The sequence below is a fragment of the Sarcophilus harrisii genome, chromosome 2 (genome assembly GCF_902635505.1).
Source record: "Sarcophilus harrisii chromosome 2, mSarHar1.11, whole genome shotgun sequence".
Classification (NCBI taxonomy): domain Eukaryota; kingdom Metazoa; phylum Chordata; class Mammalia; order Dasyuromorphia; family Dasyuridae; genus Sarcophilus; species Sarcophilus harrisii.
The window spans coordinates 383,891,233-383,917,495 of NC_045427.1; the positions used below are offsets into that span (position 1 = coordinate 383,891,233).

The 26,263-nt window shown below is 41.1% G+C and overlaps 1 protein-coding gene across 3 annotated transcripts in view; it reads right to left on the minus strand.

Moving 5' to 3' along the window:
- The window catches only part of ANXA6 (annexin A6), a 67,667-nt gene that overhangs the window by 5,474 nt on the left and 35,930 nt on the right, over nt 1-26,263 (minus strand). For 2 of the 3 annotated variants that reach the window (XM_003759184.4, XM_031953550.1), the window contains 15 exons: nt 26,036-26,092; nt 25,620-25,713; nt 25,184-25,279; nt 23,976-24,034; nt 23,361-23,483; nt 22,287-22,345; nt 20,497-20,575; nt 19,323-19,404; nt 10,770-10,864; nt 9,959-10,072; nt 9,520-9,610; nt 8,830-8,909; nt 5,093-5,146; nt 879-896; nt 193-289 (listed from right to left, as the gene is read on the minus strand). In XM_003759184.4, coding sequence (XP_003759232.1) covers nt 193-289; nt 879-896; nt 5,093-5,146; nt 8,830-8,909; nt 9,520-9,610; nt 9,959-10,072; nt 10,770-10,864; nt 19,323-19,404; nt 20,497-20,575; nt 22,287-22,345; nt 23,361-23,483; nt 23,976-24,034; nt 25,184-25,279; nt 25,620-25,713; nt 26,036-26,092 — 1,198 coding nt within the window. The remainder of the gene's footprint in view (nt 1-192; nt 290-878; nt 897-5,092; nt 5,147-8,829; nt 8,910-9,519; nt 9,611-9,958; nt 10,073-10,769; nt 10,865-19,322; nt 19,405-20,496; nt 20,576-22,286; nt 22,346-23,360; nt 23,484-23,975; nt 24,035-25,183; nt 25,280-25,619; nt 25,714-26,035; nt 26,093-26,263) is intronic. The other variant, XM_012540935.3, reaches the window with a different exon arrangement.

The following is a 26,263-nucleotide window of genomic DNA, read 5'->3' on the forward strand; positions in this document are numbered from 1 at the left end:
TGTGGTATGAGCAGAGCAGTGAGAATAGAATTATTTCTTCCCTTGTCTTGGATGCTAATAATCTATTAAAGTGACCTAAAATCAATGAGGGGGGGAAGGGGGGGGTTGGGCCACATGAAAATGTCACCAAATGTCTTTTTCTTTCCTCTCTTCCCATGTGTGCTTCTGCTTTCCTCACAGTGGAACACTAACCTCTCCGGAGGTGCTGGTAACTCCGAGAACATAAAATACTCATGAAACGTGTCTCCAGAGAAGGTTTGTCACCACTGCTCGTTGTATCTGCTATTTCCTGCAAAGTTGGGACAAAGGAAAACACAGGTAGGATTGGGATAATGGAAGGAAAACGGGGAGAAATTATTACTGCTTATGTTCAATACTCAAATCTTCTTGTCCAAGGGCTATGTCTCTATGGGTGTAATGGGTAGGGCCTGTTTGGGAGGGATAGCCTGTTCTTTCCCAATTTGTGGCAGTTGGAAAACTGCCCCTTTGGAAAACTTGGTATCTGCTTTCCATTCCCATTCAGGAACTGAAGTTTCCTGGGGAGAAGTGATGAACTGGCCCATACAGGAGCATCAAATAGGCAGCTTTCAGCCATGAGTCCCAATGACCTGTGTTTAAAGGTGGCTTTTCTGCCCACTGTTTTCCCCTCTGTTTCTCCCCAAATACACTTCAAGACGTATTTGGGGAATGGGATAGGGGGCACAGGTGATGGGGAGAATGACTAATGAGAGACAGACTGAGAGAGAAGGAGAGAGAACACCTTAGGGAAGCCTCAAACCCCAAATTACATTCCCCAGTTGGTTCAGCACACGCAAGCAATCTAAGCCAGAAATCATTCATATGGGGTATTAAAAATCATAATAAAATTCAGAACTCACCAAGATTTCTGCAATCACCTGAGAGCCGGGAAAAGGGAAAGAGGGGAAGGCAAAGTAAGAGTAAGGTCTGAAAAGACCCAATTTGGGATGGAGGGGTGGGGTAGGAGGTACAGTAATGTTTGGGAAGAGGGTCTTACAAGGACAATGTAATCACATAAATGAAGAAAAGAGCCCAGTAGCCTCTGATCTTTTGGCTCAGACTCAAAAAATGTTAAAACTAGAAAGGACCTGAGATATCATCTTAAAATACAGTGGAAATCAATAGGTGTGGTTTCTAGTCCTAGTTCCACCACTAGCTCACTAGATTATTTTGGGCAAATCACATTTGTTTATGGACCCCAGTTTTCCCATCAATAAATGGAAAGAAACACTAAAGTAGATATGCTTTCTTGTGAAAAGCAATAGTGCAATTATTAATGCTCTCATTTAACAGATCAAGAAGCTGAAAGCTCACACAAAATATAAAAGCTAGAGCTGGGATTTGAATTTGTCTCCTGATTCCAAGTCCAGTGCCTTTTTCAGATTCATTCTAAGGCTAAAATGTGACAAAATACAAATACAAACTAAATACAAAAGTTTCTCCACTGATGCCAGATGTTACAGAGGATAAGTTTACAAGGTTAATCACTGTTAGGATATATAAAAATATGCTTGATATGTACTATAGGTTACAACTAGTCTCATCAGTACAATTATCATACACACCTGAAATACAATGAATAAAAATAAATTTGAATATATATAGACATATTTAACTGTATATATATATATATATCATGTGTTGCATTTGTGTATGTGTATATATATACACATATATGTATGAATTGTAAATATAACTATAATAAAAAGAAATTTAAATTATAGATACACATATTTAAATATATATATTGCAGATACACCTAAAATATAACTAAAAATAAGATTAAATATACATATTTGAATGTATATATATACACACATAATATAATGTAAATATACATCTACAACACACACATACATATATAATACATATGTATAGGTATGCAAATATATACAATATATAACATATATTTAAATTAATATCAATCTATCTATATTTAAATTTATTTTTATTGTTTTTCAGATGTGTATGGCAACCATACCAATGAGACTAATAGTAACTTTTTGTTATAGATGATTGTTTTGTTAGAACCTTCTCCCTCCCCAGAACTTTTATTCCCACTTTGAGACATTTCAAGTTGAAAGCATCTCTTTTCCACAAACTTCAAAAATGCTATCGAGAAATTTCTGCATTCAGAAATATTTTTTCACCTTTAAAAGACTCAGGTTTCCAATCCCACCTGTCACTAACTCCCTGTTTGACTGTGGACAAAGTCACTTTCTCTAGGTCTCAACTGAAAAACGAGGGGGTGGATTGGATGTTCTCTAAAGTCCTTTCCAGTTGTGACATTCTTTGTTTCCTGATTCTACCTAGGATCCAGGGATCTCCCTTCAAAGGCTGGTGAGTCCGGAGGTCTACATGATCCCCCCGCTCCCAAAACGGCTGTGGGGGATGGACTGGGCAAGACGTGGATGAGGAGCCGACCTCAGTCAAGCCTCCCTTCAATGATACCCCGGTTTCTCTCTCTTTCTCTCTAAAAAGCCGCAGTGAGCTAGAAAATCTGTCAGTTGCGCTCCCTCTGCTGACCAAAGCAGGAATTGCAGGCTGTATTTAGGGCAGGGAGGGAGGGCCTCATTGGAATGGAAGTGGGAAGATCCAGCCAGGATTCAAAAGCCTAATTAGGAAACCTGCAGTAGGAATGGCTTGGGGGAGGTGCCACAGACTGAGAGAGCTAGGAGGAATGAGACAATTACAACCTTTTTTTTTTTTTTTTTTTTTAATGGGCTAATTGCTGGAGTTTATTGTTAAATTTTTAGCATCAACAATCACACTTTGGAAATTGGCAATTAAATTTAATAATGTGCTATCCAGTATCTTTTTCTACCAGAGAGCCACCTGTTGAACATTTAGTAGCACATCCTTGATCCACAGGACATATGTTAAAACTTTATCAAAAATGCACAATTTTGCATTACCAGGAATCTAGGTGATATATGGACAGAGTGCTGGAGTCAAGAAAACTGAGCTCCCGTATAGCCTCAGATCAAGTCCAGCTCCAGACACTTACTAGCTGGGTGATCCTGGGCAGCTTCCATCAGCTCTCTTTCCTCCACTGTAAAATGGGGATAATCATCGCACCTGCCTCCCGGGGTTGTTGTGAGGATCAAAACTGATATTTGTAAAGCACTTCACAAAGCTTAAAAGTGCTCTACAAACGCCAGCTATTAGTATGATTTACCAGTGCTCACCCTTTCTAGATGGGACCAGCCCTGGGCAAAAGGAGTTTTCTAGGACTCCCAGGTGCCATTTCCCCCTCCCTAACTGTCACTTCAGATTGTCCAACTTTCCAGATACAAAAGAAAAGGTAAATGACCACATTCAGTTTGGTGTTATCAAAAGAATCCTTGCCTGAGAGTCAGGACCTGGCTCTGGTCCGAGTTCCACCCCTAAAGCCCTGTGTGACTTTGGGTAAATTATTTCTCCTTTTCAGACTACAGTTTCACAATTGGTGAAATAGGGGATTGGACTGTTTGTTAAAAGTCCTTTTCAGTTCTGACATTCCAGTGACGTCTTTCCCTCTTTCCAGGAACATTTGAATTTAAAAGAGCTCATGAGGTTAATTATTAACCTAAAAATGGAATCTAAGAGACAGGTAGCGGTTTAAAAAAATCCCACTGGCTCTACTCATAAAAACCCAGGGTCAGAAGAGAAAAATCAAAACATAGCTAACTTCCCATTTTCTTAAATTCAGTTTTGCCACATACTTTTTAGCACTTCTCCATTTGAAAAATTGCCAGTTAGGTGAATAGGGAACAAGAAGATACAGAATGAGATCTTTGAGATAGCAGAGGCAAAAGGCGATTATCCATTTCTCTGGCTTTTGGTCTTTAAATATAAAATATATTTTAGTGCTTTAAGGCAAACATGTGCAATACTCCCAAGTGTTGCCTGAATCAGATTAAAATATAACTGGGGAAACATTTAACAAGATAAATAAAAACATTATAGAACATATGTCATGCTAATATGAGGTTTTCTAAGTCAGTATTTGGCTTGCAGGGATCCTTTCACATGGTTCAGTGGCTCTTTATGTATGGTTTTTGTTTGAATCTGATGACATTGCTTTAGGGAAGAAAATCAGAGCAGGTCTTAAGTCCTTAGGAGATGGAATGTCAGAGCTGGAAGACCCCTTAGAACATATTATCAAATTATCCCTCTTTTCTTCTAAAAGATGCAGAAAGGGGAAAGAAATTTACCAAGATCACACAACTAGTTTTATGCAGTAATTATAGTCTGGACTGGAACCCGATCTGACTCCAGTTTTCTTTCCATTCTGTGCTTATAGATGACAGTATTGTTTATAATTCTGGAAATCTGATCATATACTTTGACTCTACTCTGCATTTTGAGAGGTATTTGGGGTGGGATAGGGGGCATAAGTGATGGGGAGAATTCTCCATTAATTAGGTGAGACTCTCCAATTCTCATTCCCCTCTTGTTTTGTGGGGACGTGGGAGATAATTGGTGCTTAATTTCATAAGTATCTGCAAGATATACAGATGTGTGTGAGAGAGAGTGTATGAGAAGGAGAACCAAAGCACCCTGTTAAGATAGTAATTAAGAGCTGGCAGGCTTTCTTAGCAGAAGCAGACTGCCCTGAATCTCACCAGGATCTCCCACTAGTTCTAAAAGCAGCAAAAAGGAGCTCTTGAACAAAGAACAGATGGTTCTAGCTTTGGGAAGGAAGCATCCCAGCCCCAGAGACAGCCAAACCAAGCAATGCCATCACAGCAAAGCAGCCAGGAGACCCCAGTGTGCCCCCAAGTCCACCTCTTTCTAAGGGAGGGCGTCCAACCTCCCTATTTGCCTAGTCACTGTTTCTAATTTGCAACTGAGGAAACTCAGGACTACCCAGGACACACCTGGCTACCAGCCCATACCACACCACAGGAGTTTCCAGCTCTCCCCTTTCTTCCTTTCTTTAAAATGGACTTGTTTCTCTGGATGGGGTTTTTTTCCCTAAGGAGGAAATGCTATTTCCCTGGGGTTAAGATGGCCACTTCCCAGGGAGAGAACTTTAAATCAGACCAGTAGCCCCCTAAAATATTCCAGAAGAAGTTTCAAGAAGTCTCACCTGGGCATCCTCTCGAGCCTGATCTGAATTTTCAGGTCCCTCATCACGATTCCCCTGTAGTGGACACAGCAAAGAATTTTGATTAATTACCAAAAATGTAGTAAGTGAAGAGTGATAAACCCTTTGTTAAACAAGAGGAAGGAGAGATATGAGAGTCTCTGATCCTACCCCAGCTCACTGTTTATTATGAGGAAGGACATGAAACTGGACAAAATACTTTTTAAATCAAGGCCCATCGCTGATTCTATCTCTTCCAGGAAGTTTTTCTTGCTAACTTCAAGTGAACATTGATAGAGACTGTTAGGAAGGGGAAATACCTTGAAAGTGTGTGATCACACTTGGATCTGAGTTCAGTTCTTGCCTGACTTACTCAAAGTGACCCAGGTAGCAATTAGCACATAATCATTCTGGACCTCAGTTTCCTCCTCTGTAAATGGTTCACTTCACAATCATTAGGCTAGCAAAACTGTTAAAGAATAGGAGATTTCGTTGTTGGAAGGGCTAAGTAAGGAGACATGCATATGAATTCAAAGCTGGTGAAGCTGTAAATTGATTTGATGGTTCTGGGAAATCATTTGGCATTTTGCAAGAAAAACTAACTTATAGGGCAGCCAGGTGACATGGTAGACAAGACCACTAGCTCTGGAGTCTACAGAACTTGAGTTCAAATTCAGCCTCAACTGTGACCTGAAGCAAGTTACTTTATCCTGATGACAAAAAGAAAAGGTAACTTGTTTATGCTTTAACCCAGAGATCTTATTACTGGAAGTATAAACTCACGAAAGCAGAAGACAGCAAAAGACTCATCAATATAAACATATTTATAAAACATCCAGTTTGGTCAACACCATTTTATTAAACCTTCATTTTGTGCCTGGCATTTAAGTGAGTTTAAGGCAAACTTCCTTCCTTCAAGGAATTCAGTCTTTTGAGGGAGATATGGAAGATTATTTTAGAGTGGATTGTACTAACAGCTTGGGGGCACTGAAGAAACTCACTGTGAGAGTTAGTGTGCTGGATCAAAGGGGACTGAAGGATAAGACAGGAAGGAGAGGAAGGGGCTGGGTTGCAATGAACTTTAAATGACAAAGGACTTTTCATTTGATCCTGAAGGTGATAGAAAGTGACAAAAGCTTAGTGAATGTCGAACTGATGCTGAGTGAAATGAGCAGGACCAGGAGATCATTATATACTTCAACAACAATACTAGATGATGACCAGTTCTGATGGATCAGGCCATCCTCAGCAACGAGATCAACCAAATCATTTCTAATGGAGCAGTAATGAACTGAACTAGCTATACCCAGAAAAAGAACTCTGGGAGATGACTAAAAACCATTACATTGAATTCCCAATCCCTATATTTATGCACACCTGCATTTTTGATTTCCTTCACAAGCTAATTGTACAATAATTCAGAGTCTGATTCTTTTTGTACAGCAAAATAATGTTTTGGTCATGTATACTTATTGTGTATCTAAGTTATATTTTAATATATTTAACATCTAACTGGTCATCCTGCCATTTAGGGGAGGGGGTGGGGGAGTAAGAGGTGAAAAATTGGAACAAGAGGTTTGGCAATTGTTAATGCTGTAAAGTTACCCATGTATATATCCTGTAAATAAAAGGCTATTAAATTAAAAAAAAAAAAAAAAAAGCTTAGTGAATGTTTTTTAGCTGCCTCCAACTTTGTGGCAACATTTGGGGTTTTCTTGGCAAAGATACTAAAGTGGTTTGCCCTTTTCTTATTTTACTCATTTTACAGATAAGGAAACTGAGGCATATTATCTGAGGCAGGATTTGAACTCAGAAAGATGAGTCTTCTTGATTCTGAGTCCAGTGCTTTATCCATCATCCCACTTACTCTTCCATGAAGCTGTATAGACAGCTCTAAGGGACAACAAAAAATCCAGGCCAAATACAACAGCCGTGGAAGTAACAGCAACAGGGATGTGGAAGGAAAAATGAGAAATGCACTCCCATTCCCCCCGCCCCTTTTTTTTTTTTCAGAAAATGGATACTGAGTGTACAGCATTGTAAATCCAGTACTGTCACATTTGATTGATGTGTGATTGAGAGGTACAGGATTTGAAATAATTTATCTTTCTCTATTGCATGACCTGACTTTAATCTTTTCTATACTCTCAATTCGACTTCTGCTCTTCTTTCAGATACAACCTTCCATTTGATGTTGCAAAATGGGCCAGTTTTTTGGGTATGGGTGTGAGTAGTAGGCTGTGAGTGCCCAGGTTTTGGTCATATTTGAGTGATGTGTTGGGCGCTAGTCTTGCTGAACTGCTTTTCCTTCCTCTTCCTTTTTTATTCTGTGTTAAGGTGATGTCCTAATGAGTAGGAAGGGGGTGAGAGAAGGAATATATGAGGAAATGAAAGTGACATGAAAACAAAAGATATTGATAAATAAAAAACAACAAACCAGCAGTCAAGGTTGGTGTCCAATGCCAAAGTTAAAGGGTGTACTTCTTTCTGTTAATAATTGATAAATTCTCTTCTCAGAAATGTATTTTGTAAAGGGGCTTATCAGGTATTTGTGGAGAGTACTCTTTTGGGGCATTTTTGAAAAGGAGAAATCCATAGCCATATGAAAAATGTTCTAAATCACTGAAACTAGAGAAACACAATTAAATCAACTCCTTCATACCCGTTAGATTGGCAAAGTTGACCAAAAAAATGATAAATGTGGGTGGAATTAGAGGAAAACAGGTATATTGATGCACAGTTAGAGGATCTGTGAATTTGTACAACAGTTTAAAGAATGATTTGAACTATGCCCCCAAACCACTGACCTGTGCATGTTCTTTGATCTACAAATATCACTACTAGGCCCACACCTCTAAAGAGATCAAAGAAGAAAAGAACAATAGGTGCAAAAAATTCTATAGATGCTCTTTTTGTAATGTCAGAGAACTAGACACTAAGCATTTACCCATCTCCTGAGGGAATAAATTATGCTATGTAACTGTGATAGACTACTATTGTGCTGTAAGAAATATATAGGGGATGGTTTCATAGAAGCCTATGAAGATTTGTTTGAATTGATCCATAATGAAGTGAGTAGAATCAAGAGAGCAAGTTATACAATATTGTTCTTCAATTATTTTTCAGTTGTATTTGACTCTTCATGATCTCACTTGGGATTTTCAGGCAGAGATATCAGACTGGTTTGCCATTTCCTTCTCCAACTCATTTTACAGATGAGGAAACTGAGACAAATAGGGGTAAGGGACTTGCCCAGGATGCCCTTAGCCATTCTCTTTGTTTTTTTCCCTCCCTTCATCTTTTCTTCTTTCCCTTCCCCTTCCTTCCTTCCTTTCTTCCTTCCCTTCATTCTTTCCTTCCTTTCTTCCTTCCCTTCATTCTTTCCTTCCTTTCTTCCTTCCTTCCTTTCTTCAATTTGAATTCAGGTCCTGGGGCCACCACTTTCCACTGTGTCACTTAGTTGCCCCTTTCTCTTCCTTTCAACAGAAATCAAACTCCTGTCTCTGCCATCCTGGGTTCTGTGATCCTATACTGGAATCAGGCTGTTCATATGCCCCCTTTACCCCTGCCCTTTAGTCTAGCTCTCCTTTTATGTCCTATAAGAAAGAACTTTCTGGCTTGATTTTATTTGTATTCCCAGCACTTAGCACGGTGCTTGGCACATAACAGATGCTTAATAAATGATTATCACTCATTGATTTACGCAAATAGGGACATCTGGTACTACCTCCTGATCTTACCGTTGCTAGGGATACAAGGATCCTCTTCAGGTGGCCAGATGTGTCAGAAGTCAAGTCATCCTCCAGAGATTTATGGTAGTCTGAAAAGAGAGAAATGTGACGCACATGGGGCTGAGCACTGCCAGGCAAACTAAGTTGGAGAAGTCCAGGCCAGTTCCAATGATATGATGAAGAGAGCCATCTACATCTAGAGAGAGGTCTGTGGGAACTGAGTCTGGGTCACTACATAACATTTTCACTTCTTTTGTGGTTGTTTGCCTGAATTCTATTTTCTTCCTCATTTTTTCCTTTTGATCTGGTTTTTCTTGGGCAGCAAGATTATTGTATAAATACATATGCCTATATTGGATTTAGATATTTTTTTTTACCATGTTTAACATATATTGGATTACTAGCCATCCAGGGGAAGGGCTAGGGGGAAAAGGGGCAAAAATTGGGACATAAGGTTTAGCAAGGGTTAATGTTGAAAAATTATCCATGCATATGTTTTGAAAAAAAAAAAAAGTTTCAATTAAAAAAGAGAGAGAGAGAAGTCCAGGCCTTCACCTGTAAAACCCAAAGGAAGGCGATCAGGGTGCCCTGGCGTCTTCCCAAAGGCTCTCTCACACCAGCTTTCCCCTCCTTCCACTGTTCCCACCCTCAACCCAGAACCTGCCATGGCTCTCTCCCTTTAATGACTTGTCCTCTTACCTTCTTGATAAGCTTCATTGATGGCCTGAATTTCTTGGTTGTTCCGAGTGGCCAGGATTTCAATCAGAGCCTGTTCATCAGTGCCAGCTCCCTGGAAGCCCACGGGGAAAGGCAGGGCTCAGCCATGACTTTATTCCCATTACTAGGAAGACCGACTTTCCACCTCAAGACCAAACGGGGCTACCCCCCAGCCTTTTTTGTGTCCCCCAGGCTAGGGATTCCAGGCCAGGTCAGTCATCATTTCGGTCTTACTACATTTCTTTCCAGGCCTGGCCACCTTCTACCTACTGTTTCTCTTGCTCACCTATGGCCTCCTGGTATGAAACATTTGGGCACTGGCACAGATGGGCCAGATGGGTGAGAAAAGTTGCCCTCTGACTGCCCCCCCCCTTGCATCCAGGGCTGCCCAAGCTTCCCCTCCCCTTCCCCGGCACGGCACCTCCATGGCCTTCTTCAGTTGCTTGGCGTCATAGTGAGCGGGAGGCATCATGAGGCCCAAGATCAGCTTCGCCAGGTTTCCCGAGATCTCAGATTTCAAATCAGCCATCAGGTCCTTTTAAAAGTCAAAGAAGAGAGTGGAAACGGGGAAAAGAGGAACAAACAGGCGGAGAAGAGCATCACCTGGGGCCATGGGGATAGGACTAAGAGAAGGGATCCAGGGTCAGGGCAGGGGTGCTGGTATTTTAAGACAGAGCAGCTGAGGGAATCAGAGTAAGATAACTGACACTGAGAATCATGAGAAGGTCCGCTCGTGTCGGTATGTTCTCTGGACAATTCTCCTAGCTAACCCTGGACACAAACTGGCCCCTGTTCAACGACCCCCAACACATACCACTGGTCATAAGGGGGAAGTGAGGGGCATCTGGGTGGCACAGTGGATAGAGCACCAGCCCTGAAATCAGGAGGACCTGAGTTCAAATCTGGCCTCAAACACTTAACACTTTCTGGCTGTGTGACCCTGGGCAAGTCACTTAACCCCAATTGCCTCAGGAAAAAAAAAACCCAAATAAACAAACAAAACAAACAAACAAGGGAAAAATGAAGAGAGCATGAATGGCTCACTACAGCTTTTGAGGTGAAGGAACAAAAATGTCACATTACAGAAGAGACACTAGAGTCTACTAGACTATGGGTGAGTGGTTAAATTAATAAAGATGAGCCCAAAAGGCCCAGGAAAAGGAGGAAGCTGGTCAAACTTGTGAATGAGTCCCAGAGTCAGGAAAGGGACCCAAGGCTACAACTATCCTCACCCGGCCAAAGTGGGACTTGAAGGTCTGTCGAATCTGCTGCCGCTGATCATTGCTGCGGTGTGTGACGATATCAATGATGGTGTCCTCATCAGTGCCTGAAATGGCCAAAGAGGATTCAGAAGGACCCAGCAGGACGGGCAACAGAAATAGCTTAAAGGTTTCCATCCGGAACAAGCTCCTGGTACCCATCTCCACCCATCAGCAGCTTCCCAGAGCCATTCCTAATGCAGAAGCTAGCTTATCTTAACTCCGAGGCTCCAACTAGAAGGTTTCCTTCTGAGCCAGAGGCTTCATATTCTTCCCTTATTATATCTCTAGAGATATTAGGTCAATATAAATGGATAACTGACCTGGAAGCCAAAAAAAAAAAAAGATTTAAAAAAAGCCTTTTCATTTTTAATGCAATGTAGGATATGGTAACAGGAGCACAACAAACAGAGCAAGATTGGCCATAGTTCCATTGCCCCCTGCCCCAGGAAGACACAACTGCCTGCAATATGATATATAAACATGGGTATCATGTTTTAAAAGGGACACTCATTAGTTGGAAGATACATAGAGGAGGGTGGCAAGGATGATGATGTCACATGAGAATTCACTGAAGGAATTGGAAAAGAATCTGTGAAGAAATTTCTCCTGTCCCCAGAGAAGGTAAGACTTGTCAAGATAGGAAGGAAGATTGAGAAGGAAGGGGAGAACAAGATCTCTATCTTTAAATATTTAAAAGCTCTTAAGTGGAAGGGAAAGTAGATTTGTTCACCATGATCTAAAAGAGAACCAGGATCAATGAATACTAGTTAAAAAAGAAAGTGTGGTTTGATAAAAATTGCTGGGAAAATTGGAAACTAATATGGCAGAAACTAGGCATTGATCCATACTTAACACCATACACCAAGATAAGGTCAAAATGGGTTCATGACCTAGGCATAAAGAATGAAATTATTAATAAATTAGAGGAACATAGGATAGTTTACCTCTCAGACTTGTGGAAGGGGAAGGTCTTTATGACCAAAGAAGAACTAGAGATCATTACTGATCACAAAATAGAAAATTTCGATTATACCAAACTGAAAAGTTTTTGTACAAACAAAACTAATGCAGACAAGATTAGAAGGGAAGCAATAAACTGGGAAAATATTTTTACAGTCAAAGGTTCTGATAAAGGCCTCATTTCCAAAATATATAGAGAATTAACTCTAATTTATAAAAAATCAAGCCATTCTCCAATTGAAAAATGGTCAAAGGATATGAACAGACAATTCTCAGATGAAGAAATTGAAACTATTTCTAGTCATATGAAAAGATGCTCCAAGTCATTATTGATCAGAGAAATGCAAATTAAGACAACTCTAAGATACCACTACACACCTGTTCAGATTGGCTAAGATGACAGGAAAAATAATGATGATTGTTGGAGGGGATGCGGGAAAACTGGGACATTGATGCATTGTTGGTGGAGTTGTGAACGAATCCAACCATTTTGGAGAGTAGTTTGGAACTATGCTCAAAAAGTTATCAAACTGTGCATACCCTTTGATCCAGCAGTGTTACTACTGGGATTATATCCCAAAGAGATTATAAAGAAGGGAAAGGGACCTGTATGTGCACGAATGTTTGTGGCAGCCCTTTTGTAGTGGTTAGAAACTGAAACTGAATGGATGTCCATCAGTTGGAGAATGGCTGAATAAATTGTGGTATATGCAAATTATGGAATATTACTGTTCTGTAAGAAATGTCCAACAGGATAATTTCAGAAAGGCCTGAGAGACTTAACCTAACTGATGCTGAGTGAAATGAGCAGGACCAGGAGATCATTATATACTTCAACAACAATACTATATGATGACCAGTTCTGATGGACCAGGCCATCCTCAGCAACGAGATCAACCAAATCATTTCTAATGGAGCAGTAATGAACTGAACTAGCTATGCCCAGAAAAATAACTCTGGGAGATGACTAAAAACCATTACATTGAATTCCCAATCCCTATATTTATGCACACCTGCATTTTTGATTTCCTTCACAAGCTAATTGTACAATATTTCAGAATCTGATTCTTTTTCTACAGCAAAATAACGTTTTGGTCAGGTATACTTATTGTGTATCTAATTTATATTTTAATATATTTAACATCTACTGGTCATCCTGCCATCTAGGGAGGGGGGGGGGGTAAGAGGTGAAAAATTGGAACAAGAGGTTTGGCAATTGTTAATGCTGTAAAATTACCCATGTATATATCCTGTAAATAAAAGGCTATTAAATTAAAAAAAAAAGTGTGAGATTAATATAAAAAAAAAGTTTCTAACTATTAAAATTGTTCAAAACTGGAATAGGTTACATGAGAAATACAGTGAGTTCTCTTTCACTGGAGATCTTGAATACCACTAAATAATAATATTTGTATAATGCTTTAAATTTTGCTAAGAGTGTTTTATATGCATTATTTTATTTGAGCTTCAAACCTACTCTATTTATTATTATCCACATTTCACAGATGAGGAAACTGAGGTCCAGAGAAGTTAAAAACTTGGCACACTTCCAGGAATCATCAGACTCGGAACACAAATCTATATTTTCTAGAAAATCCACTATACTATGCTCTCTCTCTTGAAGCAGGGGTGGGAAGCAAAATAGAGAATATTTTGATTTTTTTAAAAAAGGATAGATAAAAACAAGTGATGTTGGTATGGGAATAACTAGAGATTAGGTAAAAGAAGAAAAAGATGAATTCTGGAAACAGATCTGGCATAGCAACATGATTGAGAAGAGATGGGAGACTTCAAATATCCAGACATCTGCTAAAAGTCTCTCTTCTATAAAGAGAACAGCTAAAATGTTCTTGGATCACCCTAATGATAAGGGAATCTTTCAAAGCTAAAGATAAAATTGCTATAATAGATCTGATTCGGACAAGGATGAAATGGTTGTGGAGAGACTTACACGAACTGATGCTGAGTGAAATGAGCAGGACCAGGAGATCATTATATACTTCAACAACAATACTATATGATGACCAGTTCTGATGGACCTGGCCATCCTCAGCAATGAGATCAACCAAATCATTTCCAATGGAGCAGTAATGAACTGAACCAGCTACGCCCAGAGAAAGAACTCTGGGAGATGACTAAAAACCATTACATTGAATTCCCAATTCTTATATTTATGCCCACCTGCATTTTTGATTTCCTTCACAAGCTAATTGTACAATATTTCAGAGTCTGATTCTTTTTGCACAGCAAAATAACGGTTTGGTCATGTATACTTATTGTGTATCTAATTTATATTTTAATGTATTTAACATCTACTGGTCATCCTGTCATCTGGGGGAGGGGGTGGGGGGTAAGAGGTGAAAAATTGGAACAAGAGGTTTGGCAATTGTTAATGCTGTAAAGTTACCCATGCATATAACCTGTAAATAAAAGGTTATTAAATTAAAAAAAAAAAAAAAAAAAAGGATGAAATGGTTGGTGAAATAGAAATAGAGGACCTGGAGGCAGGAGTAGGTATAACAAGTCCCTCTTAGAATTATGATGATGCAGGAAAACAAAGTCAGGCAAAGTCTGATATATATAATAGATTTTAGGAAAGTAGGTTTCAGAGCATTCAAAGAAAAAATGGGTAAGATCACCAACCTAAAATTCTACATGTGAGATCAGTCCAAAAAGGAGGAAAAGATTTGAAGAATGAAAATTTGAAGAATGGAGCCCAAAAATAGTTAACCATTCCAATAAAGAGGAAAATGAGAATCTGCCTAATGAGATTCATGTGAAGTGAACAATTTTAGATTTTATGAGTTATTTGTAAAAGATGGAAGCAAGAGCAGACAACAGATGATGAATAAAGACCTATGCCATGCTCAAGTAAAAATCATGGTAGGAAAGCTAAAACTCAGAATGAGCTGAGATTGGGGAAGTACGTTTAAGGATGTTAAAAAGGACTTTAACACTTTATTGGGGGACCAAAAAATCAAAGAAGAGATAGGATCATTGATCAGGATAGACAAAATCATGATAGAGTGAAGACAGAACCATTTCGCTCTTTGGTTTCTTTAAGGCAAATAATCATTAGACTGAAAAGGACAGAAAAAAATAACTAATAAGAACCTGAAGCCCAAAATAAATAGAGAGACGAAAGCACCTGACTGTTCCTAAAGAGTTCATTCGTGTTACCAGGTCTAGGTGAATTACATCCCAAGGATCTGAAAGAATTGTAACTAATTAACCACTATTCCTAAGTTTTTCTAATCATAAAGAATAAAAAGGTGTCATAGGACTGGAGATAATTTTAATGGTTTTCCAATAAAAGAATGCAGTAGACCTAGGAGAGGAGACTGTAGGTTACTGAATTTGCCTTTAATTTCTGGAAAACGCCAAAATATATTGTTGAAGGGACAAAGAACAATAATCATAAAGTATTAATGTGACCTCATCGAAAATATGTTATGTCCAGATGAAGAACTCTTTAATTGCAAACTTTTCATGATGGCTTAATCCTTGAAAACATGCTTGTGTTCACTCTAGCTTTTTGATCTTTAGTAGGTGGAGTAAGTTTAAGTGGTCACATGCAATGTATTAATAGATTTAAGAAAAATATTTAATGTTATTATATACATTTTTATCAACTTTTCCTTGATAGTTCAACATGTTTTATATTCAACTTCAGTTACTTGAGGTATGTTTTTATATATCTTTATAACCTATATCAGAACAAAGTAAAAATTTATATATGTAAAGTGAGAAACAAACTAAGTCCTGTGTACATTTAAGTAAAAATACTTCTTAAGGGAGGCTATTACTTAAAATACTGAACTGAAAAACATATTGTTCAATTCTTTTTACATAACTGCAGTTTGGTTTGTTAGCCCATGAGATCTCAGTGAATCTTCTGTCTCTGGGAGTAAATGTTAGAATCCTTGTTATTCAGGGGTGTTTTGAATCCCTCAAGCATTTTATCAATAATTCTGTTCTAGTTTTTTTTTAATGTTATATATCTTGGATTACTTGACATCTAGGGGAGGGAGTGGGGGGAAGGGGGAAAATCGGAACACAAGGTTTTGTAAGGGTCCATGTTGAAAAATTATCCATGCATATGTTTTGTAAATAAAATGCTTTAATTAAAAAAAAGTGTAAAAATGTTATGCCAAAGTAACCTAATTACCAAGGTTATTAGATTGGCAAATCATATGACCCACAGATTTAGAGAGCTGGAAGGAATCACTGAGTCTCTCATTTTACAGGTGAGGAACTCAAGTCACAAGAAATTAGTGATCAGCCAGGGTCACAATAAAATACCTGAGGTAATATTTGTTTTCAGACCTAAAGACCAGTATTCTATACAAAATATTACTTTATCTAGATACTCAATGGTAGTCGGGTAGGTGCCTCAATGGAAAGTGTTAGATTTTAAGTCAAAGTTCAAATTCTGAGACATTTAACAAGTGTGCGATCATGGGCAAGTGACTGAATGCCTCTCAGCCTCAGTTTCTTCATCTATACCAAGGGGATGATAAATATTACCTGTCAGAGATGAGTGAAGATCAAATGAATTCAATATGTCTAAATGCTTTGCAAACCTTAAAGCATTACATAAATGTCAGCAAAGTCTCTCATGCTGTCCTTGTGAATCACTCTCATGTTCTGGACACTACTTCCTGTGCTCTTGTGACACTGCTTTATCACAGTTCTCCTCCTACCTGTCTGACTTGTCATTCCTTCTTAGCCCCTCTTCTAAGATCATCACCTATGTCCAACTCACTGTTGGATGGGTCTACTTCAGAGCTGTGTTCTGAGCTATCATCTCTCTCAGTGATCTCATCACTTTTCATAGATTCAACTATACTCTCTAATGAGATGATCCTCAAGTCTATGTATTATCCCTCATCTCTCCTCTGAGATCCGGTTCCACAATCCCAGCTCCCTGATGGTTATCTCCACAGATATCCTATAGATAGTTCCACCTCAATACATTGAAAACAATACTCATTAACATCTTTTCTTCTAAATTCACTCTGCTTTCTAATGACCTTATTTCAATATAAGGCAACACCCTCCTTCTTGTCACCCAGGTTCACAACCTAGGAGTTAACCTCCCTCTTCACCCTCCCCTCATCCCACATCCCCAAAGTTGGCACCCTGTCTTATTGGTCGTTCCTCTCTAAGAACTTGCACGTCTGTCCCATTCTCCCTACTTATGTAGTTACCACTTGAACTCAGGCCCTATCACTCGCACCTGGACTACTTCCTAATGAATCCCTCTCTAATTTGTTTTCCACAGATTTGCCAAGTGGTCTGATCAAGTCAAATTCTTCCTCAAAGGGTCTTCAATGGCTCCCTGTGGTCTTGAAACTTCTCTGTTTGGCACTTAAAGTTCTTTATAGCTTGTGGCAGCCTATCTTTTTGGTCTGATTACATGTGTCTCCCTATCATGCATTTTAAATTCTACATAACCTGATATACTCAGTATTCTCCATATATAGTGTTCTATCTTCAAGCTCCCTTGTGCAGGTCCCCTCCTACCTCCACCCCCGACTATGGACTGGTACTCTCTCCCTTATCTCTTTCTTAGTTCCCTCAAAGCTCAGTTCAAGAGACATTTCCTGCTTTCTCAGATTAGTTTATTAAATTAGACTATGACATGTCTGATATATGCATATATTTAATACCTAGATCTGCATAGATACATGATTATGCACATATATGCATATGTTCATATTACATGTATATCGTGTGTGATGTATATTTAGTATTTACTTGTCTACATATGTATAAATAGAAAATAAGTTCCTTGAGGATAGGGAATTAATCCATTTTTGCCTGTTGACTTGCAAATGAAGAAAGGTAGAGGCAATGGTCTCATCTTAGCAAGATTTGGAATTAACTGATTGGACCCAAAGAATAGTAATTAATAGATTAACCTCAGTGTAGAAAAGGTGTGTGAAATATCTCAGGGATCTCTTCCTGGTCCTGTGCAACATTTTTTTTTAAATCAGCAACTTAGACGAAGCTAAGTTTATCAGATTTCCAAGATGATATAATGCTGAATAGGATAACTAAGTTAAATGACAGAATCAGAATCCAAATATATCTTGATAGGTAAGAACAGTGAATGGGATCTTAGGAGATAAAAGACAATTGAGATAACTAAAATCTTACACTTGTTTCAAGGAATCAGACTTCAAAGGTCGAGTGGTTGAATCATTCATGTGAAAAGAAGCGGAAGGTTTTAACAGGAATCCCAGGTAGCAGACAAAAATGCCAACTAGTCTTTCACTGCCTTGGAAGTTGGTGTCCAAAATAAGAGAGGTGATTGACCAACTGTACCTTGACCCAAGCAGGTCACATTGGGACTCCTCTATGTTCAGTTATAGCAGCTACATCTCAGGAAGAGCACTGAAAAGAAGCAGTTCTAAGACGGTAGCCAGGATGAAAGGTCTTGAGGTGATACTTTTTAAAAATAACTGGTGGAAGGAATTGCAGATATATAACCTATAGAAGCTCTTGAGGGGCACAGGAATGCCATCATCAAGTATTTGAAGGATGGTCATGAGAAAAAAGGTCTTGGTCTTAGTCTTGGTCTGCTTGCCTTCAGAAGGCAGAATAAGGTACAAAGTGTGGAAATAGAGCGACATTTTTAATATGGATATAGGAAAAACAAATTGGCCAAAGACACAAGGGGAAGAAGTAGATTCTTTGCTTCTCTAGAAGTCTTCATGCAAAGGTGAAATGGTTAGATTAAATGGCTTTGGGGAAGAAAAGGCTGATTTTTTGCTAATTGAAAAAATATGCAAGTTTTTTTTAATGGCTTTGCAGGAATCTGAGCTTTCTAGCTCAGAGATTCTGTGACCCCATAACCATCTAAATCATATCAGAGAGCCCAAACCTTCCTTTCTTCCTCTGCTAGACTAAGTAAATTATCTAGCCAGAGGAGCAGATGGACACTAGGTGGCAGCAGGTGCACTTAATTCATTAGCTCCTCAATGGACACAGCTCTCTATTTGCTAGGACAATATCTGACATTTGCAGGGGTCTATTTTTTTTCCCCAAAAGCACTGCTACATATCTTACATTACCCATGATTTCAGCTATATTTGTTCCACTTTACAGAGAAAGAAAGAACCTGATTTGTTGAATGTCACAGAACTGGTAGCATATTGGGAAGTACTAGCACCTCTATCTCTGCTGACTCTCAAGTCTCTTTCTTTCTAATACTCTACCAGGGGTCCTCAAACTTTTTAAATAGGGGCCAGTTCACTGTCCCTCAGACTGTTGGAGGGCCGGACTATAGTAAAAACAAAATTTTTGTTTTGTGGGCCTTTAAATAAAGAAACTTCATAGCCCTGGGTGAGGGGGATAATCGTCCTTAGCTGTTGCATGTGGCCGTGGGCCATAGTTTGAGGACCCCTAAACTGTTAGTCTTCAACTCAGATAATTCCAGAATCAGAGGAAAGTTCTGCTAGCTTAAAAAGCCTCTACTTCTAGAACCTGCCCTTGTTACACCCACTTTTTTTTTTTAACCAATTGCCCCCCAATAAGTCTTTCCGGCCTTCCCCTTACCTAGGCCTTTCATGGCTTTCCTCAGAGCCTTGGCATCTGCTTCTGGGTCAAAATCTGGCCTTGGACGTACGGTTCCCTTGAGCTACAAGAAGTAAAAGAGAGCTGAGGGGGGTGTTGAAATGCCCCCCCGGAGCCCTAGAGTAGGAGAAGGGAATTTCCCAGCAAGGGCTGGGCCAAGCAACTGGCAGGAGGAAGGGAGTGGGAAGTGGGAGCACAGCAAACAGACCCTGCACTCCTGGCAGGCAGACAGAGAGAGACCATCAGGCTCAGGGCAGCAGTGCATATCCAGGGCTACTCTCGAGAAGCAAAGAATTCCAGGTGACAGAGGCTGTCTGAAGCTTTGGATGGCATGGGACCAGAGAATGAGCTATAAGGGACCTGGGAGATAGTGAGTCGAAACCCCTCATTGTTTGGGTGAGGTGACTTGCCCAGTGCGCCCGACTAGGTCCCCTGACAATGCATAAGGAAAGTCTGTCTTTATTGGGCATTATACATGTAATACTCATGGATGGAGAGCTCATGGAGATCCACACCTGAGACTAGGTATATGCAGGTCAGGGTACCACTAGCTCTTCTGAGGTGGGCCTTTTAACTCTCTCTCCCTGGTCTCCCTTAGTCCTGTCCCCTGCCCAGTTTACCTTTTCCCTTTCAGAGGCATCTCCAGACCCCTACTCCATTTGATGGGGAAGGAAGGTGAGTCAGCCCTGGGTCAATGATTTATTTCCAATAATTCTGAGCCTATTCACACCTCCTCAAATAGGAATATAAAGGATCCTGGGAGCCTCATTGTGGGATCACGGATTCTGGGGGACCACAGAGTGTGCCCAAGCCAGTCTGATCTCTGCTGTCATGCATCAAAGCCCCAGCCATCAGCAGCAGGCTGAGAGAGACATTTTAGAAGGGTTAGTCCATCTTGCTTCAGCAATTCCTGTTAGTGGTTAATTGCTCCCCCCCAAACTTTCCAGCCCATTCGGTTAGGGGGGCTGATGGAGCAATTTCAGAGCCACCATCACTTGGAAGAAAAGGAAGCCTTAGTGTTTGTCCCAGCACCTCCCATTGGTGGTCTGGGGGAGCCCGGAGCCAGAGAAGGAGAAGGTGAGAGCCAGCTGTCAGAGAGGAAAAGCCATGTGGTCCAGGGTGCAAGCAGGATGGGGAGGGGGGGCACGGATCTGACCTCCACTCGGGACACTGCACTAAGCTCCCACATCTGATAGGCCACCTTCGCTGCCTCTGGGAAGAACTGGCCTGCAGCACTGCAACGGAGGGGATGGGGAAGGAAGAGGACAGGTCTGGTAAAGGAAGGACTGGGACCCATTCATCCAACATACGCCAATCCCTCCCCGCGCACACACACACAGAGGATGCTGAGCCCCTTCTTGCTTTATTTTGGAGCATGGGGGAGTAATTTAGCCTCTCTCCCCAAAGGCTGTTTAAGCAGCCTTGAAATCCCCTACTTCATCCTCCAAAAGATTTAGAGAAATTTCATTTTATGCAAATTGAATAGAGAAAAATTTAGATTAAACCCACAGAGAAATTTAGGTTTATCCCCTGCAGGGACACTTTAGACAATAATCTTCCACTATGTTTAAATTAGGACTTGATTTTAAAACAATCAGCTTAGGAACTGAATGACTGCATAAAAGGGAGGTCAGCTTCGGGTACTGTTTCATTCCATGAGGGGTACATTTTTACTCACCCTGGGGAAGGAGGCAGGTGGCTCTTTCTAGCACTGTGAGAGAAAGAAGGATCCCTCCCATTCCCACAGCACCTCCCCTCTTCCCCCCATATCACTGCAGTCTTTTCCCTGTGCTCTGGCCAGGATGCTTAGAGAATCTTGTTTAAGGACATCCTCACTGGGAAAGTCCCACCTGCTTTGCTGGGGAAAGGCCGAATTCCTCATCCCCTGGCAAGCCCACACAGAGCCAGCATGGTAGGTGATTCCTTGGCTCTGAGGGACCTCACCTGTCTCAGTGTATACCTCAGGGGTTAACACAGGCTCTAAATAGTACCTATCCTCAGGGAAGGTCCATGCCTGACTTTCTTACATCCACAAATACATAGTCATACTCAGTATGGTATCTATATATACAAGTAGACAGTCACACTAATCTCATCTCAAACACTGGCAGCTTTTACGTATGACTTAAAAATAATTTGACTGCCTATCATTTAATCAGCTGAGAATTGTGTGTAGGAACTCCCTCCACGAAAGAGGGCAATCTAGTAAGTCACAGGTTGGTAAATTCTAGGGAGCTGACTAAGGCCCATGGAGAGTGATGTGTTCAAAGTCACAAGGTTAGCAAGTATCATAGTTAGGATTTGAATTCAGGTCTTCCTGACTCCAAGCCCAGCACTTCCTTCCCTTTCTCTCCTCCCTGCACACAGTGAACCCTTAGGTATCTGTTTAATTGAACTGTATATGCAACCATACAGAGATAAGAATGCCTGATTCCTGCCCTGGCCCTTCTCCAAATAGCTGGCTTGGTCCTCCCACATATACTGGAGGCTTCTCCCTTGCACTCAGGACTCTTCTTTCACTGGCCTACAGAACACTATGATACATTCTGGATTCGCCTCACATTGCTGGGGTCTCCAGGTACCAAGATATCCAAAAATATGGGCTGTGGGGTCTACAGGGGAACAGAGCTCAGCTTAGCCCTGGCCAAAAGTGTGAGTTGTTAAGGGTCCTGGTTTCAGGAACAATTAGGAAAGCACTATATACATGCGTACAAATTTACACAGAAGAGTCATACATTATGGAGAGATAGAGCTCACCTAAAATACTCTTCCCTCCCCCAGCGTCCCCCACTGGGCCTTGAGCCTTCTTCCCAGTTTCCCACCTTGGGGTGTGAGATAAAATTAGAGAAACCAGGGTGGCTTTTCCCTCCCCACTCTCCCAATCTGCTGTGACCTCTTCTCCTGGTTCTATGTCCCTCCAGAAGAAGGGCCCCGAAGGTGACTTACTCATCATCCCCACCACACAACTTCAGCAGGGCTTTTTTGTACTCTCCAGATGTGTCATTCTAGGAAGAGAGAAAGAGTGGGGGAAATTAGCCTTCAGCTTCATCTGGCATCACCTCTCCAAGCAATGGGTGTCTAGGCTCAGTCATTGGTCCCTTCTCAGCTGGTGTGGAGAGGTCCCCCAAACACCAAAGGACTACAGGAAAGGGAAAGAATACCCTTGTTCAGCACTGGGTACCGAGCCTATCTTCCAGTGGAGAGTGGGAAGGGGGAGAAACAGGGACCACATAAACCAGCTGAATCACTCCAATCTTTCCACAAATCACTTTCCAATATTCCTGCTTTCACCCTAATCTTCACGTCCAACTCCCCCTCACTTTTCAGCCATAATGCTCTTTGGCAATCAATACTAGACATACCCAAGGTCATGTAGTACTTCCCCTTTCTGGGGCGTGGTTTCCTTTTCTGTAGGATGAAACTTAGATTAATTGGTCTGTAAAGTTTGTTCTTGATGCTACCATCCTCTCTCTGTTAATGATATCCAAATTATCCTGCATATATCTTGTTTGTACATAATTGCAAGTTGCCTCTCTAATTAGATGACAAGTTCTTTGAGAGTAAAAGCTGTTTTTTTTTTAAACCTTTTTTATGTTCTCAGTGCTTAGCATAGTGCCACGCACATAGTAGGTGCTTAAAAATTCTTGTTGGATGACATCTAGCTCTAAGGTTCTACAACTGACGAATCCTTGGTAGAGGATGGAATGATCTGAGGGATACAAGCTTCTTTATATTTTTTTAATTTTTATTTTCTTTTTGGGGGGAGGGATACAAGCTTATTTAGCAACATGATAGGACCCTATCATGTTACCAAAATGCCACCATCTTTATGTCTATCCTTATCTTCAAGTCCCCTGAGCTGATTCTCTTTAGACCCCCAAGAGACTTATTGCTCTGGTACTTTTAAGATGTCTCTCACAAATGCAATGTCATGGGACTTCTTGTGGCTAGACTTGGGACTGATCTCTATCATCAGTCCTTCTCCCCCCCCCCCCCCCCCCATCCCAGGTCTTTGCTTGCCTTAATCATGCTGTAAAGAGACTTTTCATATTTGGTCCGGAACACCTCTCTTATATCAAGCATGTCCAGTTCACTTCTGGAGACCATGATACGGATCAAGGTGTTGTCCCGAGTTCCCAAGCCCTGGAAGAGATAGAGATGTGTGTGAGAAGGAAGACAACTCAAACGACTCCTTTTGGGGGCAGCCCTTACAGAAGAGACTTGGTGACCCATCATCAGGAAACCATCAAGGTCTCCTGAGAGGAGATGCCCCATGTAGCCCTTTACTCCCAGGGGCAAAGAACAACATGATCTAATTCAATGCATCTTTTTTTGAGTGTCTACAACAGTGGTTCTCACTATCTTCATGTTGTTAAAAACTATCAAGGATCTGTTCAAAGAGTTTTTGTTCACATAGGTTATATTTATAGCTACTTACTATATTAGAAATAAAAAATAATTTTGAATTTGTAGACCCTCTGAAAGGGTTTCAGAGACCCCCAACAATTCTTTGGACTACACTTTGAGGACCACTAGTACAATATACAAAGTACCAAGCTGGACACTGCAGATTTGAGTAATAGACCCTGCCCTCGGTTACCTCTCTTCAATCCCCTCTCTGGATCCATTACTCACCTTCATGGCTTTAAAGAGCCTTTCTGCAAAATACTCTGAAGTGCTCCGGATACACTTTACTGGGAAAAGAGAAAAGAGAGTGAGTAATGATGTAATACAGCCACTGAACTCACTCATTAGACCTAAACTTGGAAATTGTAGCATGAAAGAATCAGAAGGGATCCTGAGCAAATCTCTTCATTTTACTGAAGAGGAGACTGACACACAAATAAACAGTGCAGCTGGGGAAGGCAGAGCCAAGATGATGGAGTAAAGGCAGGGATTCACCCAACCTCCCCCCCCAAACTCTCCAAATTCCTTTAAATAATGACTCTAAAGAGTATAGCTGTCAGGTCTTCTGAGTCCCAGGCTAGGGTTGTCAATCATATCTGCAGCCCCCAACTTTCCTTCAGTCACTCCCTTCAAGAATTTTGTTGTTGTTCAATCGTATCAGTAATGTCCTACTCTGTGACTCCATTTGGAATTTTCTTGGCAAAGAGATTGGAGTCGTTTGCCATTTCTTTCTCCAGTTCACTATACAGATGAGGAAATTGAGGCAAATAGGATTAAGTGACTTACCCAGGTGTCTGAATCCTAGGTGAATCTTCCTGACTCCAGAGCCAGTGCACTATCCATTGCCCTAGCTAACCACCCCAAACTCCAGAAATGCAAGTCCCAAACATCCTCTTTATCTCGGCAAACCCTTCCCAATACTGAAAACAAACACTGTCCTCTCCCCCCAAAATCATGTTCCGAACCTAAAAAACAAAAGGACACATCTAATGTAAATCAGATAGCAAGCCCAAGTAGAAATGTAATGAGCTAGATGTGTCCTTCCTAATCCCTTCTGGTTTTCAGGAAAAAGAAGACTTCTGTGGATGTATGGATACTGGAATTTCCTAAATCTATGCTGTGGACACGAGGTTCCTTGAATCAAGGCTATGGACATGAGAATTCTCTGAAAGTTGGCAGGGGACAAAGTGTTCTCTGAACTCAGTCTCACAGGCACTGAGAAGAGAAAGTATGGACGGGTAGAAGGAAGGAGAGCTACTACTGAGAGAAATGGGAACAAGAGCAGTGTCTTGGAAGGCTTATTTTTTGAAAGTCACTGATTCAAGAACTCAGGAGCTTAATCCCTACTGCCATTCACTAGTGCGCCAAGTTAGCTAAGAACCAGCGCTCCCGCTCTCCAACAATCCCATGGAAAGTGATGGGAAGAGGGGACCTACCAACAGCCAACATTAGCTTCTCAAAGTCCCCAGAGAGTTCTCCTCGGATGCTGGCCTCAATAGGAATCCCTGTGGTCTTCAGATACTCATCAAACACTGAAAACAGCAGACAGGACTGTCAGCAGAGACACATGTGAGGCTGGCAGATAATACAGACAGGGAAAATCAGGGCTCTAGTGCTCTGGAGAGAGGGTGAGAGGGCCATACGGATGTTCAACTCTGAGGCTGGTGGGGAATACATATTTATCTACATGTATTATAAGTAATGAATTATTATATTAAATATATATATAAACTATTATAAAGCAACAAAACAAAGTCGTAACTAAAAAAAGTGCTATTCCCAAATGAATGTGAGAGAGAAAAGGACAAAGAAGAATATTCCTCAGGGCAACTGTGATTCTTGCTCAGGGCTGCTGGCGAGTCCTGGGCTCACCTAGCCTCAGATGCTGTTTACTTCGGTTTCCCAAGATGTAGATGAACTGGGCTTCATCAGTTCCCCACTTCTGTTCCCCAGCTTCATACAGGTCCTGTAGGGCAGGGAAAGCTTCATCATATCAGGAAACACTCTGCCTTCCCCTCATGGATGGTACGTGGCCTATCATTCAGCATCAGAGAAAGGCTAGGGAAGGGGGCATGTGGCTGGGGGAGCCCCAAACTGGTGGTGCTCCCCTGCCAGCAGGTCAGGAAATCCTTTAGGTCACTCTGCGCCCTCTCCCACCACCCCTCTACAAATAGCCAGGTCAGCTAAGGCTGGATTCCTTAGCCGAACCCTTCCCAAATAAAGTTGGTCCCAGTCTCTCCAAATCACCCAGAGGCATCTGTCCAGCTCTGCCACAGGCTTTCCTTTACCTTGACATCTTGGGCCACTAGGTCTTCGCTCACCACGTCATCTTCCTCCCGGGTCCCCTGGGGCACAGAGACACAAGAGACAACTTCTTCAGAAACCTGCTCACAGCCCAGGGCCAAGAGGGAAGTCAGGGCCCATGAACCATGAGGGAAGCTGGGGAAGTCACCAGTGGCTTCGGCAATGGGGGGAGTAACCATGGGCCTTCTAGACAAAACTTGCTACCTTCCTTC